The following is a 15,604-nucleotide window of genomic DNA, read 5'->3' on the forward strand; positions in this document are numbered from 1 at the left end:
TTGATCATGAATGCTGCACAGTTTGAAATTCCTGCTTCCATTGGATGTTAGCCAATCAGAAGCCAAGAAATCAGCCTCTTTTGCAGGTAGGACAAGTTCTCCCAGTGTGCCTTGCTGTCTGTAGAATAAAAACAAAATGTCGACTCGAAGGCTGTGACTGTCATATGTTCTTTTCGGTATTTGTGGATTGCCTGTTTTGTGAAGTTCTTTTAAGTTTACCTTGATGTCACGAGAAAGAAAATCTTTTTTAGTATCCATCTTCCTCGTAGTATGTTTTCTTTCGCAGAATTTTGCAGGTAAGGAAACATTGATCGAATTGAGTTGAGTCTCTATCACGCGAGATCCGTCAGTCGGTCAAAAGTGATGAACGTTCTCGTCGTATTTACATTTAATTTCAATGTTTCGTTCTCGTAATGTTCCTCGTGTGTGTTTTTAGCTTTTCCTTTTCGTAGACCCTTGGGAACTTTGTGTATATTTTATACACGCTAAATTGCTTGTCAAAATTTGCGCTTTCGTCAAGGCACGCATGATTAATAAGCTTATGTAAGCTTAAAATTGTGAGCTTACATTGATTGATTGTGTAAAACAATGTAATTGTTTCCCATTTAAAAAGAAATCCTTGTAAGGTTGTCAGTCTCTTCACGTATCTCTCCCTGCTCCTTTACTTACCATGAAATAAGCTATCTTTTAAAGTTTCTTTTTAATTAATAATTTGCAGTGCACTGTAAAACAGGTGTACTTTTGGAAGCTGACGTTTTTTGGTCACCTGATTCACATGTACAGTTAGGTTTCATGCTAGATATTAATAGCTATGCAATATCTTTGTCACTATAGCAATGCTTATCACTTTGGCTCAAACAGTCAAGCTCAATGTATTCTTACTACGATTATCAGTTGAGTAAGGCGGGACGAAAGTTTGGTCACCAAGTTTTAACGTAAAATCGTGTTGTTGTCACGGGCAACTTACCTCGTTTCCGTTGGTAACTATATCAACAGCCATTGGTCGCCTGTCGCGTCGCCTACAATTTCGCGCGCTTTGCTGTCAATTGACGTCAAAGGCCAACAAGTTGCCAATGGATACGGAGCCAGTTGCTCGTGACAACAACACGATTTTTACGTTAAAACTTGGTGACCAAACTTTCGTCTGCCTTACTCAACTGATAATCGTAGTAATGTGATCAATGTCTGTCATGGCCTTCTCTAAGAAGATTAGTTAAACTTACTTTTTATGATCTTATAGTCAGTCTGAGAAAGTGTATCTTGAAACTTTTATTCTGAAGATTTTGGTCCATTGTTGTTAATCCAACTTTATCTTTCTCAGCTATTACCTCAGCACGTTAAGATTTGTTCTTTCTTGGCACACAACATTTGTTCCCTTTTATTACAGTTATCTGAGTTATCTGAGTTATCTGAGTTTTCTATTTCTTTTAGAAAATTCCACAACGAAAAAAACTCTCTTGTTTACTTTGATCATCAATATGTAAATTCTCTTTTCTGGCACCATCGTCACCTCAACAGCTCGTACTAGTTCTGTGCTTCTATTTAGTTATAGTAACACAATTTTAAATCAATTCAATGAGCGTACATATTTTCTTTGGGTTATTTTATACCCCGTGTTGATGATTGCATATGCCAAGAGAGACAGAAATGATTTTCCAAGGATAAGGAGTATTGATATTTATTTACTGTTTTGTTATAGGGTCTGTGGATAACCTCCGACTTGAACCAAACAAGGGACAAAGAAGGACACTTGATCCATTTGTGACACTGACCTTGGACCTCTACACCCCCGTGTTTTCATGGAGATTTGCCATATGTCAAGTTCATGTGAAGCAATACAATGTATCATTATCTTTGGATCCCAAATTTTCATATGATTCTTCAGACAAGGGATCAGATGTTGCAGTTCTGAAGCTATTCCCATATGTTGTACAATATTATCCTTTCTATTTGAGGTCTGAAAATAAGGATCACAGTTTTGAAGCTGATATAATAGCTGTACCATACACAAATGGAGGTGAGCTAAATTTACACTTTTTGTGCTCATTCAATTCATGAGAATTTGTCGGTGTGACAGAATTGCCCATTTACAAATTCATGTTTTGAGTTTGATTTTAAACAGCAAGTTCTTAAAGCACAAGAGAAAAAGCCACCTTTTGTAAATCAGCATTGTGCAGTCTATAAATTTCAATGGTACTTGTGCAATGCAAGTTATGCTGGGCATTGCACTGAGGCATTTCACCAGCACGTGGATGAATGTATGAACCAGTCACCATCTTCTATCGGCAAGCACTGTAGAGACAAACACTGTACTGTCCCGAAAGACCTTGGCAAATAGTTTACCATCCTTAAGAAGTGCCACAAATTATATGTTTGATTGTTTAGTACATGAAATGTTTACTAATTAGAGACTTGTCACCATCTCTCAACGTTCAAATATCAGACTCAATCTGAGCAAAATTATTTGCATAACATTGCATATTAATTAATTATTTAATATGGTAATCTTTTTCTGACAGTTTTTTCCTTATCTTTTTGAACTTGAAAATGGTGTCATGCTAGTGCAAAGCTGTGACATATTTTACATTGTGTAACAGATAAACCTCAAGACTACCTTGCCATATAATAATAAACTATGTAATATGAACATTTTGTTTTTACAAAGTTGATAAATGTTTTCTCTTCTCTTCTTACTTGTAGCTCCATTTCCTGGTGGTTGTTGCCTGACATGTAACATGGAGTTAGATCCAAATATTGTGATTTCCTATGATGCAGTTGAGACAAATGTAACATTCTCATTTGCCAATGTGTATTATGGAAGGTCTGTTTTTTTTGTCATACTTTAAACAAACATGTACTATTTCACAAATCATATGTAATTCATATGTGCTCAAAATGGCCAGAGTATACACCTTATTCCAAAATAGCTGCCATTTTAGTATTCTTTTGCTTACTTGAAAATAAGCCCTTGTTGCCTCGTTTAAGGGAAAATATTCTTTTGAATTTCGAGTTTAAGAACGAGGCAACAAGAGCTAATTTGCAAGTACACAAAAGAAATTTCTTAAATGGCGGCCATTTTGGAATAAGGTGTATTCTAACTTATTTTACATGAAGAATATTAGAAAACAGTCCTAAGAAAATATGCGAACTGATTGGTTAAAAATAGTGTTTCTGTAACTCGATAGAAACGCAGAACTAGCACGAGCTGTTGACGTAATGATGGCGCGAGCAAAGAGAATTTACATTTTGATAATCAAAGTTAACAAGTTGTTTTCCTTTTTTTCGTCGCGGTGTTTTCTAAAAGAAATAGAAAACATGTTTTCTGTGTTTCTATAGAGTTATAGAAACACTCCTGAAAGTTTGGGAGAACTTGAAAAAACTGTGGAAACACTCGCCTGCAGCTCATGTTCACACGGCACTTCTCGTTCTCCCAAAATTCCACTTGTGTTGCTATAACCAGATAGAAACACAGTCCATGTTTTCTATTTCGTAAATGTAAGTCCAACATTTCCAGTGATCCTGCTTTCAGCGGATGTGAAAACCCCAAGTTTACCTCTAGTTTAATACTATAACTTGTTAATAATATTTACAGAAAGGAATATTAGAATTGTTATTAAATAACAATTACCTCCCATCCTGTAACTTGTATTAATGTTCAAATTTTGTTCAAGTTTGACTCTCAATGTATGGTATGGCCCCTTTTTATATGTAATAATAATAATAACAATGAATATTTAAACAGTATGACCCATCAGTGTGTTCAACACTGTCATCAGAGGGGTCCTGTAAGAGAAACTATAGTGAAAACAAGGTAAAAAAGGTAAAAATAGGTAAACAAGGCGTACAAAATTAGTAAAATTGTTCACTTTAACTTTTGCTAAATAGAAATCTTGAAGATTGGTAGTTCACTGAAACTCTTGGTCCCTTTATAGTAGTGAGTTATAATTTCTTTTGTTTGATTTGCGCAGATATGCCAATGCTAGCAAGAGTGTACCATGTGATGGAAACAAGCTACATCCTGATAAATCACCAGAGCATTACCGTCTAGAATACCATATCTACATCATGTTTCTAGCTGAAGGCGACACTTCAGAGGCGACATTTTTTAGGGGTATGGAAAAAATGGCGTACCCTGATGTGATCAAAACCCATGGGAAGAAGGTCAGTTTGCTGTAATGAACTTTAATTGTGTACAATGAGTAGTCTTCTGTAGCTCAGGTTGTACAATGGAACCCCACCTTATGGCCACCCTGTTAATAGGTCCTACTCGTTATTATAGCCACTTTATTCTGGTCCGAACAAAGGCTCATTCAGTCATTTTCTCATTTAAATAACCCCTTTCATATGGCAACCCTGTTAATACGGCCAGATATTTGTGGCCCATTGGTGACCAGATTAAGGAGGTTCCACTGTACTACCATAGGAAATGGTCAGTTTGAGGCTCTGTGAGATGGCGAAAGTAAGATTTTTTTCTGCAAGCACAAGACTTTCTTGGCCTTATAACAGAAATTAAGACTCTACAAAGTTGTTTTGAAAACATTTGAGATGGAAGGACCTGTGAAATTTGGCCTAAGTTTGGCAAGACATGTTTTGGAGGGCTATTTCCTGCTTGTATGTTGGATAGAAATCACAGCCCAGTATTGACTGAAACCAGGTTATGACAAAGATAAAAAATTTTTTTAATTATTTCTGTTGTTTCAAGGTACTTTCAATGTTAATTTGAATGTATAGTTTCATATTTTAACATCATGAGTAGCGGGGCAAGAAGTGATAACTGATAATGATTGGAATTTATGTATTTAAATTAATACAGAATACTCCACTTATTACTCTGTGGCTTTCAGGGAGGTTCTAGATACCAAACAATAAAATTAATAGCATTAACCAAAGATGGATATTTTGTTTCTGTTATTTCATGTAGGTTGCCACTCTCAAGGCACCAACCATTCCAAGGCTGAAATTTGACACTCATCAAGTTGGCCAGGGCGTGGTGTACAATGTGATAGTTTTTGATCCAACAAATCAAATGGAGGCTGCCTACTCACCAGCTGTAACCTATGCTGGCAATGATTCAAAACGTTAGTTTCTCTAAAGTGTGTGACTTTACTTTATACTTATACATTACATAGTACTTTATAGTATCTATTTAATTAACTTTTCATATCAATTTGAAGATGAATAAAAGTACGTTGAAGGGCTGGTGCAGAGAGGTTGTACTTGATTTCTTTTCAGGATATTCTAAAGGCTGAAGATTTTCGCTATTCTCCTTACTTGTTATCTTTCAGCGTCCTAATATTTTAGGAAGAACTGAGATATTGATCGCTGTGTACAGTTGAAAGGCTAATACCAAAAAAGAAAATATTAAAATTGTCATGCATCTTGTTTGTTTTACAGCTGGTGTAGTTGATGCCATATTTGCTGTGTTAGGAAGCATCATTGGTTTAGTGTTCTGTTTATTTGGGTTCCGGCTCTTCAAATTTAGTGAGTAACAAGCTTTTCAATTGGTTAATTCCAAATAATGTTATGTACTGTCGACTGAACTTCTTTACCACTGTTTCCCTGCGGGTAGAATGGCTGTTGAGGAGAGATGGTCATTTCTGTCAGGAATTTTTGAGAAAAGGGAAATGCATGACTATGAACTGGTTCAATACAATATTATTGTCATGCAGATGACACCAATACACCTACATGTAAGTTTCAGGGGAAAAGTAGTCACATTTTCAACAAAGAAACATTGTATTCAGCCTAACTTTCACCATTGTCATAAGTGTTACAAGCATTCCAAACAATCATTTTGTAGTGGCTACAGTATTTAAATATGAACTCTGTACTTACTATTGATCTATATCGGGACTATGTATTGAACAGTATTTCATTTTGTGCACTTTCTTTCAGCTTTACTTTTTGGAGGATTTGTGAATTTTTCCTTTTTAGTTTTCATTGTTATCTCTGCCAACAGTGATCTTAGCCATTTAGGTGAGTAGAAGAGTCGATAAATGTTTGTTTTTAAATCATTCACATTATGACCTGCCAGGGTCTATTTTCTCATTGTGCATTAAAATGTTTTTTTCCACACTGGGTGGTGTTTTGTGAAACTTGTATCAAATGAATTTTGTTGCAGAAGAGGTTGCTTGGTGTAACATACCACAAAGTCATCTGGTCACACTCTCCCACAAAATTGACATATTTGTGTAGTTACGGTGCGTTCTTTTGGGGTGATCTGGATCAGGATTAGTGATCCAAGATCACCCAGATCATGGTGCATCCGAGTAATCTTGGATCACTGATCGTGAGATCTCCAGATCACCCCAAAAGAACGCACCCTTAGATAAGGCCTCATCAGCACTAGTCTCCTCTGCTGCCATGTTTTGGGATGTCACACAACGCTGCCCAAAGAAAGGAGAAAGGAGGAGTGTTGTGTGACCTTCCAAAGGAGACCACGTCAGCATCAGTGTTTCTGTAACATGAAGTGACTAGGGGTATTTCTAAACCCCCCCCCCTTGATCCCCGGATGAAAAATACTCAATTCTATACATTGCAACTTAACCCCCCCCCCCCCCCCAGTATTCTGTCAGTTTGCCTTTAGAAACAGTTCACCAGCACTAACAAAATCTCTTGGGTAACACACTTACCAGTAACTCTTTCCTTGTACTCTAACCACCTGTGTGTAGATAGGATCCCAAAGACTAGCCCTGGGTTCTGTCCATTATATCACATTGACCAGTGTGACTACATGTAACTGTTGTACAACATTTTCCAGTCAAATTGAGCCAACTAAGAGGAGTGGCCTTTACCATTTTATTTTATTTTCCGACTTTTTTTGGTACTCAAAAAGTGCTAAGGCAAATTTGAATGTCTCATTTACAAAATGCTGATAGTCAAAGAATGCAAACCATCATTGGACATGCAAGCAGATTCTGTTTGCGTTAAGTTATTTGATATAATTTTATATCAACATGCCCAAAAATGTAAATTATGTTTTTCACTTATTTAAATCCGTGTCACCTCAATATTTTCACTTTTGCCTTGAAAATGTCCAAAACAACAAAATATTAGGAAACTGTATTGTTAATATTTCACCAGTCCCCCACTTAAGGGACCGTTCATTTTTTATGAGGGAGGGGGGGCTGGTGGGATTTGGGAAGCACCATTTAAAAATCGCATGACCCCCCCTCAGCTTACCAATTTTTTCACATGGCCCCCCCTTATAGCGGTCATTTTTTGGGATGACCCCCCCCAAAAAAAAATTGAACAAACAATATTTAGATTTCAACTTTTTTAATATTTCTCTATTATCCCCCTACTTCACGTTTTGTGCTCACTGTGAAGACAATATTTACAATCCCTATACTACGTACAGAGAGCTGTTGTTTGAAAAACAAATCAAAAGAAAGAGAAGTCAATTTCGGATCTCCTAGTTATGGCTCGCCCTGAGCGTGTGGCATTTGGTCTCTCATTGGCATCTCCCTCATCTGAATTGATGAATGCCCACAGTTTTAATGTAAAACAGATCAAATGTAATAGAAGCTAAGTTGACGAAGGTCACGCAGGACATGGAAGCACTAGAAAGTAAGAGCAATTATAACAGCATATTCAAGGGCATACTCAAACAGCACATCAACAAAAGGAGAAGGAAAAAAGAAAACCGCAGAAAGTCAAATGAAAGAAAGAGGAAGTGGACTGAAAACAACGTCCAACGAGTTTATGGAATCTGTGTTGGAAACCTGCTAGGAAATGATCTTCCACAATGCCTTGTGTACCCTCCTAGAACGGCCGTCCCGGAAGAGTGTATTAAAGTTGAGGATGTTGCCACGTCGTTATTTAGAAGAGATGGGCCATACATCGCACAGCTCTTGGAAGGGAATTATTTCACTAATGCTGCAAGAAGCAGAATCACCACCAACCTTGAGCAGGAAGTCAGAGATTATGTTTACACCTTCATGTACCCTGAAGAGTACACTCTGACGGAAAGCATTGCTGCTTCTTGCAGCATCGGTGAAAGAGACTCCCATAGCAGCACAAGCAGCGACGAAGAACTCGACGACAGCGAAGATGAAGATGAGTGCCAGTGAAAGTTGCATTCGAAAATAACAGTGTTAAATACTTCTTTTCAGTAGCTACAAATGCTTTTTGTCGCCAAACGTTTTTTTAAAGCGGAAGGAAAGTTTGTAATAAATTTGTATCCTGCCTTCTATGTTTATTCTACAGCAATTTTTTTGATATTCAAACATTATGCCATTTTAAAGTTTTACTAAAATATTTCACGTGACCCCCCCTTTTTCCCTTATTTTTTTGGGATGGGCCCCCCCTCGAAAGCCATTTTTTTTTCGCATGGCCCCCCCCCCAAATCCCACCAGCCCCCCCTACCTGATAAAAAATGAACGGTCCCTAAGCAAGAATCTACTGCTTTTCTCCCTTTTTTATAAATGCTTAAATCACTCACAGGTGTAATGCTGACGAGTTCTGGAATAGGCATGTTGCTTGGTTTGATGGTGTTTGCCTTGTGGTGGTTCACTGAGTGGACAAGGCTTTGCCTCCTTTTCAATGCTCTGTTTCTTGGATTCTTGGTCGGAGCCACATTGATGTTCACACCTTTTGGTGAGTGAATTGAACGGTGAAGTTTCCTTGATAATGGTCCTCGTAATCAATATTTCATTACTGTCTTCTCAAACTTGTCTCTTTAATTCTAATTTCAATTGAGAAGGTATATCAAACACACAAGACAATGTTTGACATAATAGATCAAACACAAAAGACTGTCTGACAACGTTTCCAAACACTGAGAAGAGAGTTGAAAATATGATGCATAGCAGAGTATTTTTGACGAAGTTCAAGGTGTTTGGAAATGTGGTCAAACACTGTCTTGAGTGTTTGAGTAATCCTTTCAATCAAAACTAAAACTAAGGAGAAAACTTAAAATTAAACTCGTAAAAATGTATGCTTACTAAGATCAGATATCCAAATGCTGTCACAGTCCTGATTCCCTTTGTTTAATGAATTATTAAGGAGTTTGAGAACACATTTTCAAACATCTGGAAGTTCATCAAGAACACTCAAATGTCTTGTTTGAAACTCTCTTCTCGGTGTTTGGAAATATGGTCAAACGTGGTCTTTCACGTTCGATATACCATAAACTGCCGGCAATATTCCCTGGGTTTATACAACTTCGTACAGGCTTTGAGATGTGCTTATAAACCGGGGTGGGGGAGGAGGGCTTATTTCTGAGGGGGCTAATAACCAGATTAAAAGACCCATGTCAAAACGAGTGATAGCTACACATTTTGATCAAAATAGGTTCGTCATTTACTGGTAATTAAGCTTTGAAACATAACAAAACAAATTCAAAACAAGGAAAACTAGTGGGGGGGGGGGGGGGGGCGGGCGTGGGGGAGGTTATAACCAGATGTGCTATTTGGTTTACAAGTTTATGGTATTGCGGCGAAACACTTTTTTAAACCACCCTTGTAAATATGACTAGTTCATTACTGCCATGGACAAAGCACATGGCGCTAATTCTTTTAACCCTCTCGAGAGAAGGATAGTGGCAGAATTATTTATTAGAGTCACTCTTTTGACAATCTCAGGCTGATTTTCATTAACTCTGTACTTATTTTATGTGTAATTTTCAGGAGACCTGGACATGATTCAGTCAAGTGATTTTGACTATGGAGCGATACTCTGTGCTTGTACCATAGTTGTACCAGTGATTTTAATACTTTGGCCTCGCTTGGTAAGGTTTCTACTGATTTAATCTCTCAATATTTTCTGGCAAAACAGAGTGAATCAATTATAATAAGTAATTGCATGTCACTAATTTCTTGTGTAATAGTCCAGTCTTGCTTTTCACATACATCAAAGATCTTGAGACAGGGCATCTTTTGAAGTTATAATGTCGCAACACGATCGTATGTTTGTCGTGCCCAAATTTGCAAACAGCCAATAAGAAGCCGTGTCTACCCTACTTGTAATTCTTGGCCAAATTTTACTGGTTTGGTCTGGGCAAGGATATGTTGGCTCAGATCGCCAAGGTACGAACCATGGCTCTGCCAAAGTGAAACCTGCCTAATATACCACCTAAGCGTGCCAAAAAGACATGATTAGTCGTAGTTTTTATTCACACAGAACATGTTTTCTTCAGTTAACCATACCACTAACAGATCTTGAATATTCTTTTTCAGCTTTGTATTGTGTACACTTCAGTTGTATCTGCATATGCTTTTGTAGTGGGTAAGTTTGTAATAACCCTGATTTGACTTCCGTTACGGTACAATTCTTGGTATATACCAGTCAACGTTGTGTTCTGATTGATTTACTATGTTAGTTCCAGTTGTGAATACAGCTATCCGGTATGATGCTGCTATTTAATAATGATAATTTTGGGGGACAGAGAGTGGTGCAAATGGCAGAAATAGAATGGTGGCAGCTGTTCTTCTGACGTACAATATATTTATAAAACAGAAACCGATACAAGCTACAAGAAAGCTAAACGAGTCAGTTACAATCAATTTATTTTACTTCGTCAGAATCTTAGACCTGCGAACAGAAATGTTCTTCTCTTTTCATAAGAACACCTGTCGCCAATCATTTTGCTACAGTTTGCGCCCCTCTCTGCTCCCCAGTTTTCCTATTTTTCTATGTAAAATTTTGTCTTACTCATTTTGGCAGGTATCGATTTCTTCATACACACGAGTATTTCCTATATAGTGATTAATGTGATTCTACATGCCACAAAGCCGCAGTACCGTCATGACCATATATACGTCACCACGCCATTCCAACAAAATGGTTAGTATGTTAGTATGAAATTTACTTTCATTTTTGGAATTTTCTGAGCTCTACGTAGCATGTAGTGCTGTGAAAGCCCTCAGGGCTGTTGTTTTGTTGAAGCAGGCTACCGAAAAAGTGCAGCTAAGAATTGTTCTAGTTTTAGAAAACATCTTTAGTACGTGCAGCAAGGCTGTGGTGTAAACAAAATTTGAGAGAGCTCAAAGGTTCCCGACCAGGAAATCCTTGGTGCCCAGCACTTGAGCTTATATGAAAAAAGTGAGTTTTTCCAGTCGCCCATAGGCAAAAGTTAGTTGCCTGTTAGTGAGTGTTTTTTTGGGCGCTTCTAGAGCACACCCCTGATGCAGTTTATTTGTGCCCAGCCTTACTTGTACACAAGGTGACTTTATAAATCTCATTCGATGGGCCATTTCTTGTTTAAACTCCATCTTCGTTTTCTCACTGGAACATATTTTCTGTTTACCCTTGGTCTTCCTCACAACATCGTGTATTTCGTGTTCACTTTTAAGCCTGGTTTTCACTAGCGACGCAAGCACAAGCGCTAGCAATAGGGATGACCCAAGTGAAAACGAAATTCGACACAAACACAAGCACAAGCAAAATCATCCGAACATTCCGAACTGTTTACGCACGAGGTAATCTGGATCCAGTGTTTTCCGGCACTTGCCAAACATAACCACGTGTGGTAAATATCCTTTTGCTTGTGTTATGCCTGAGCGGTATTTCGTCTTCACTTGTTGCAGCGCAAACGCAAGCATACGCGCAAGTACAAGAACGAAAAAAATTTGATCCCTGTGCTTTTGCTTGCGCTTGTGCGTATGCCTGCGTCAAGGCCGTTTTCACGATGAAATAAGAACTGTTGTGCTTGCGCTTGTGCTTTCGTTTGCGCTTGCGTCGCTTGTGCTTGCGCTTGCAAGCCTACCATTTGCTTGTGAAAATCAGACTTAACTTTCCTATCACTGCAATAAGTATTCTCTGTTTTATATACTTGATTTTGCTCTCACTGGAACACTTATTTCTATGCCTGCCATGGGTATTTTACTGTCAGTTTACGCTATATTTTTCTCTCACTAAAATGTTCATTCGTACCGAGACCCTTTTTTTTTTTATTCTCGTAGATTACATCTTGTCGGCAACATGGGTGTTCTTAGCATTACTTGGCGGCTTTGTTCAATATGTAACGTCCAAACGCAAACAGTTCCCCAAGAGCGGCTTCATTGAGCAGAAGAGAGTCAGAAAATATTTTATCAACAAAAACAAAGAGGGAGAGCAGACTGCGATATTAATTAACGCTGATACTCCAACAAGATATGGCGCTAATAATGTCTGTTGACAATGAATGCCACACCGTAAACTGCCGCTTATAAGCCTTCCCCCCCCCCCTGCTTATAAGCCCCCATCCCCCGGTTATAAGCCCATCTACCTGTAAACCAAAAAATACATCCGGTTATAAGACCCCCGGATATAAGCCCCTCAGATATAAGCCCCCCCGGAGATAAGCCCCCCGGATATAAGCCCCCCAGGATATAAGCCCTCCGGATATAAGCCCCTCTAGCTTTCCTTGTTTGATGTTTAAAGTTTAATTACCAGTCAATGAAAAAACTATTTCGGTCAACATGTGCAGCTATCGGTCCTTTTGAAACGGTTTTTTTTATTCTGGTTATAAGCCCCCTCGGATATAAGCCCATCTAGAAAGCCCTTGTACAAGCCCAGGGCGTATAAGCGACAGTTTACGGTATGCTACAGAGTGTTAATTCCTGGAACAAAACAACTTGTTACTTTTACTGACTGTTTGAGAGAACCATGACTGCGTAAGACTGGTAATTAGTGATTGGCTTTCATTTGAACGCAGATAGAGACTGGCAACTAGAAATGCAGAGGCACGCGGAGAGTGCTGGGACGTGCCAAGCTATTTCGCACGCCTCCGTTCTTCTGGTATCCAATCTCTTCTCAACTGAAACTCAAGGAATTATTGAAAATTTGCTGAACAATTGAATTTAATTGAGAGAGTTAATTGCAAAGTCTTCGATTTCAGAGTAATAGGAGATTTCGGTGTAGATAGGGAAAAGCGGACCACATATAATATAGAATTTATTTCTGTATCAAGTAATAGATATGTATATTATTATTACCTTATCGGTATAAATTTGAGACTAAACTACAGTGGGTGTGAACAGTTGACATGCGTCTGTAGAAATTAGCCGAAGGTTATAGGGAATCTGTAAATTTGATTGGCTTTACCGTTGCCATGTGAAACTAACTGCTGATAGTCAGCCCTCACGCTTGTAGTCATAGTGTAGGTATCACTATAAATTTATGTTAGAAATGTTTACACAGAGTACATTTTCTTAGGTCACAGGATAGGGAAAGTTTCTACAAAAAAAGAATTAAGAAACTGAACTACTTTTGTTTTCTACGAGTAACAGTCAAGTTAGCCGTTGCGTAGACAAATTTCGAGCTCGTGTAGTTGCTGAACATTGACTGTTGTATAGCTAATATTTTCACTGTGTACAGAAATTTACACTTTAAAGAATAAAATAAAACCTCTTCCAGACGTTCAGTTAGTTGTTATACCCAGCTCGGAAAATGGCGCATGGAAAAAAGGGACAAACGTCTCTCCTTTAACTCGCTCCGCCGTTTTTTCGCTTTGCGCCCCAGCTAACTGAACGCCTGGAGGAAAGTAAATAAAATTTTGATAGTAGGTCAGACATATTTAGAAAACACTGAAGCAATGAGGTTTTGAGAATAAACAACGCATTACGATAAAACTATGATGTCCGTGTTTTAATTCCTTAATGTGATTAAACTCTAATTTCTCCTTAAAATATTTGTACATTGTTATAAAGAGAAGTGATGAGAAAAAAGATGATCCTAAACTAGGCAATGTTCTCTTAGAGCTGGTAACGTCATGGATTACCTGTGTAATTCTTTCCCCAGTGACCAGAAAACCAAGTCTCTCAAAGACCGTTAAGGTAATTGTATTGAAATCTAGTTAAGAGAATTGGTCTCGAGAGTGAAGTCACAGAAAATCCCGACTCGGCACGTTAAAACACGGACAAACCGCCCGACAATTTCTGCAAGCTGTACACTAATTCTCAAGATCTTCTTTTTACACGAAAACACTGCCCAGTAATTGACGAGGTTCTGATATATTTTTTCCAAGTTCAGTTAATTTTCCCCTTACTTACTCCAAAGTAAATATTCTCAATATTCCAACTACCAATACTGTCTACTCTTATCTCTATCTCACTGTTTTAGTGCACGCTCGATGATTCCTTCCTCGCGTACAATTTCCTCAATGTCTTCCAACACGTGCGGATTTTCCATTGTCGGCGTAATCTGTAGAGCATGGAATTCAAATGAAATGATAAGAAACAAATTACGATCAGAACTACGTTACGTCTGGAGTCCGCGTGGCTAACACGGCTTTATTTCACCCGCAAAGGGAGCGCCTCTTTCTGGGCGGGAACGCAATACGTGACACCTACCAGCACGCGTTAAAAGCGTATCCCAGGGATGCGTCTCAATGTCACGCTTATTTATCGACGTGTCGCGTCGAGCTGCGCGCCTTAAACGTTGAATTTCGATAATCGTTTATCAAACATGGGGTACAACGAAACACTCGGAAGTTTGATCACCGACGCGTTTGAGGCTCACTCGGAGGCAAATCTCGACATCTAGTCCCCCACGGCACACCCGCCACCTCCACCCCCACCCCCCCACCCAAACTCACACATCTCCCGTCTGCTCCAACCGGAGCTCAGATTCTCCCGGGAGGTTAGTGAAAAATCCCATTTGATTTCTATTTACTCCTTGTTCTGGAAGCGGAACGTCTCACTACAAATAAAGATATACGAACAAAACAATGGTCTGTGTGAGGTGAAGGAGGGTAACGTGTGAACACAGAAGGCACGAATGGGTCTTACCCGATATGGTTTTCCGTGAAGGATCTTGGACAGCACACCTCTAACGGTTTTACCTGAGCGTGTCTGTTGAAAAACAAAAAGCCATTGAATTAGCCTGCGTCACAAACAGTCTACATCGCCGGTATAGACCGCCTGTGCAACGCCTCCCAAAACTTGTTCTGATATCCCGAAGGTTTGCGGGATATATCGAGGATTTTCTGACAAATCCGACTGCACCGCAGGCTACTTTGAGTTAACAACGGAAAAATGTTCCGGTAGTTCAGATCGTGCGACTGTCAGGGCCGACGAAAGTAACATAAAAGATGTCTTGTTCTAAGTAAGTCAAAACGACGTTCATCAACAAGAGTTTCTCGGATAGCCACACAAGATGTACTATTGTTATTCTATTCAGGGGTTTAATTAAATGACTTGACTGCTAAGACCGAAAGAAGTGAGATGCACTTGTTTCACGTACCTTAGGGAGTGATGGTACAATGACAGCAGTTTTGAAGGCGGCTACAGGCCCAACAAACTCACGCACACTCTGAATAACCTGTTGGACCGCTTCTTCTCTTGTAATACGCTTCGCTGTTAGATAAAAACGTAAACGAGACAAAAAGTAAAGGAAGACAAGCAGCTATAATTAAACTTTTACATGGTCAAGAATTTCAGGTACAGTACGGTCCACTCCTTGTTACTTCGGGAAGAAAGAAACTTTAAAGTCACGTCTCAGTTTTGTCACGCGATCCAACTGTCACCATCATTTAACAACACTATGTTGGTTTCCATCACAGCCAATCAGCCGAGTACCAATGCATCCGGGTTGTGTTCTCTGTGACAAGCTTCAATGATCGGAAAACCAATACAGTGCATTTCACCGAATGCCCAAGGCCAAAGGGTATTTGACCTTTTTG

At 38.9% G+C, this 15,604-nt stretch overlaps 2 protein-coding genes across 2 annotated transcripts in view; one reads left to right on the forward strand and one right to left on the reverse strand.

Moving 5' to 3' along the window:
- Window positions 1-70: 70 nt before the first annotated feature.
- Window positions 71-13,392, forward strand: LOC145491339 (transmembrane 7 superfamily member 3-like). Its single transcript, XM_081470507.1, has 12 exons — window positions 71-296; window positions 1,700-2,017; window positions 2,701-2,821; window positions 3,969-4,161; window positions 4,922-5,078; window positions 5,395-5,481; window positions 5,896-5,976; window positions 8,446-8,598; window positions 9,630-9,730; window positions 10,179-10,227; window positions 10,666-10,785; window positions 11,904-13,392. The coding sequence occupies exons 1-12, from the start codon at window positions 224-226 to the stop codon at window positions 12,116-12,118; spliced, it is 1,668 nt and encodes a 555-aa protein (XP_081326633.1). The 5' UTR covers window positions 71-223; the 3' UTR covers window positions 12,119-13,392.
- Window positions 13,393-13,396: 4 nt separating this feature from the next.
- The window catches only part of LOC145491338 (acyl-CoA synthetase short-chain family member 3, mitochondrial-like), a 16,012-nt gene continuing 13,804 nt past the window's right edge, over window positions 13,397-15,604 (reverse strand). Inside the window, exons 17-19 of the mRNA XM_081470506.1 lie at window positions 15,166-15,278; window positions 14,712-14,774; window positions 13,397-14,124 (exon numbers count right to left, since the gene is read on the reverse strand). Coding sequence (XP_081326632.1) covers window positions 14,032-14,124; window positions 14,712-14,774; window positions 15,166-15,278 — 269 coding nt within the window. The 3' untranslated portion in view covers window positions 13,397-14,031. The remainder of the gene's footprint in view (window positions 14,125-14,711; window positions 14,775-15,165; window positions 15,279-15,604) is intronic.

The sequence above is a fragment of the Orbicella franksi genome, chromosome 6 (assembly GCF_964199315.1).
Source record: "Orbicella franksi chromosome 6, jaOrbFran1.1, whole genome shotgun sequence".
NCBI lineage: Eukaryota > Metazoa > Cnidaria > Anthozoa > Scleractinia > Merulinidae > Orbicella > Orbicella franksi.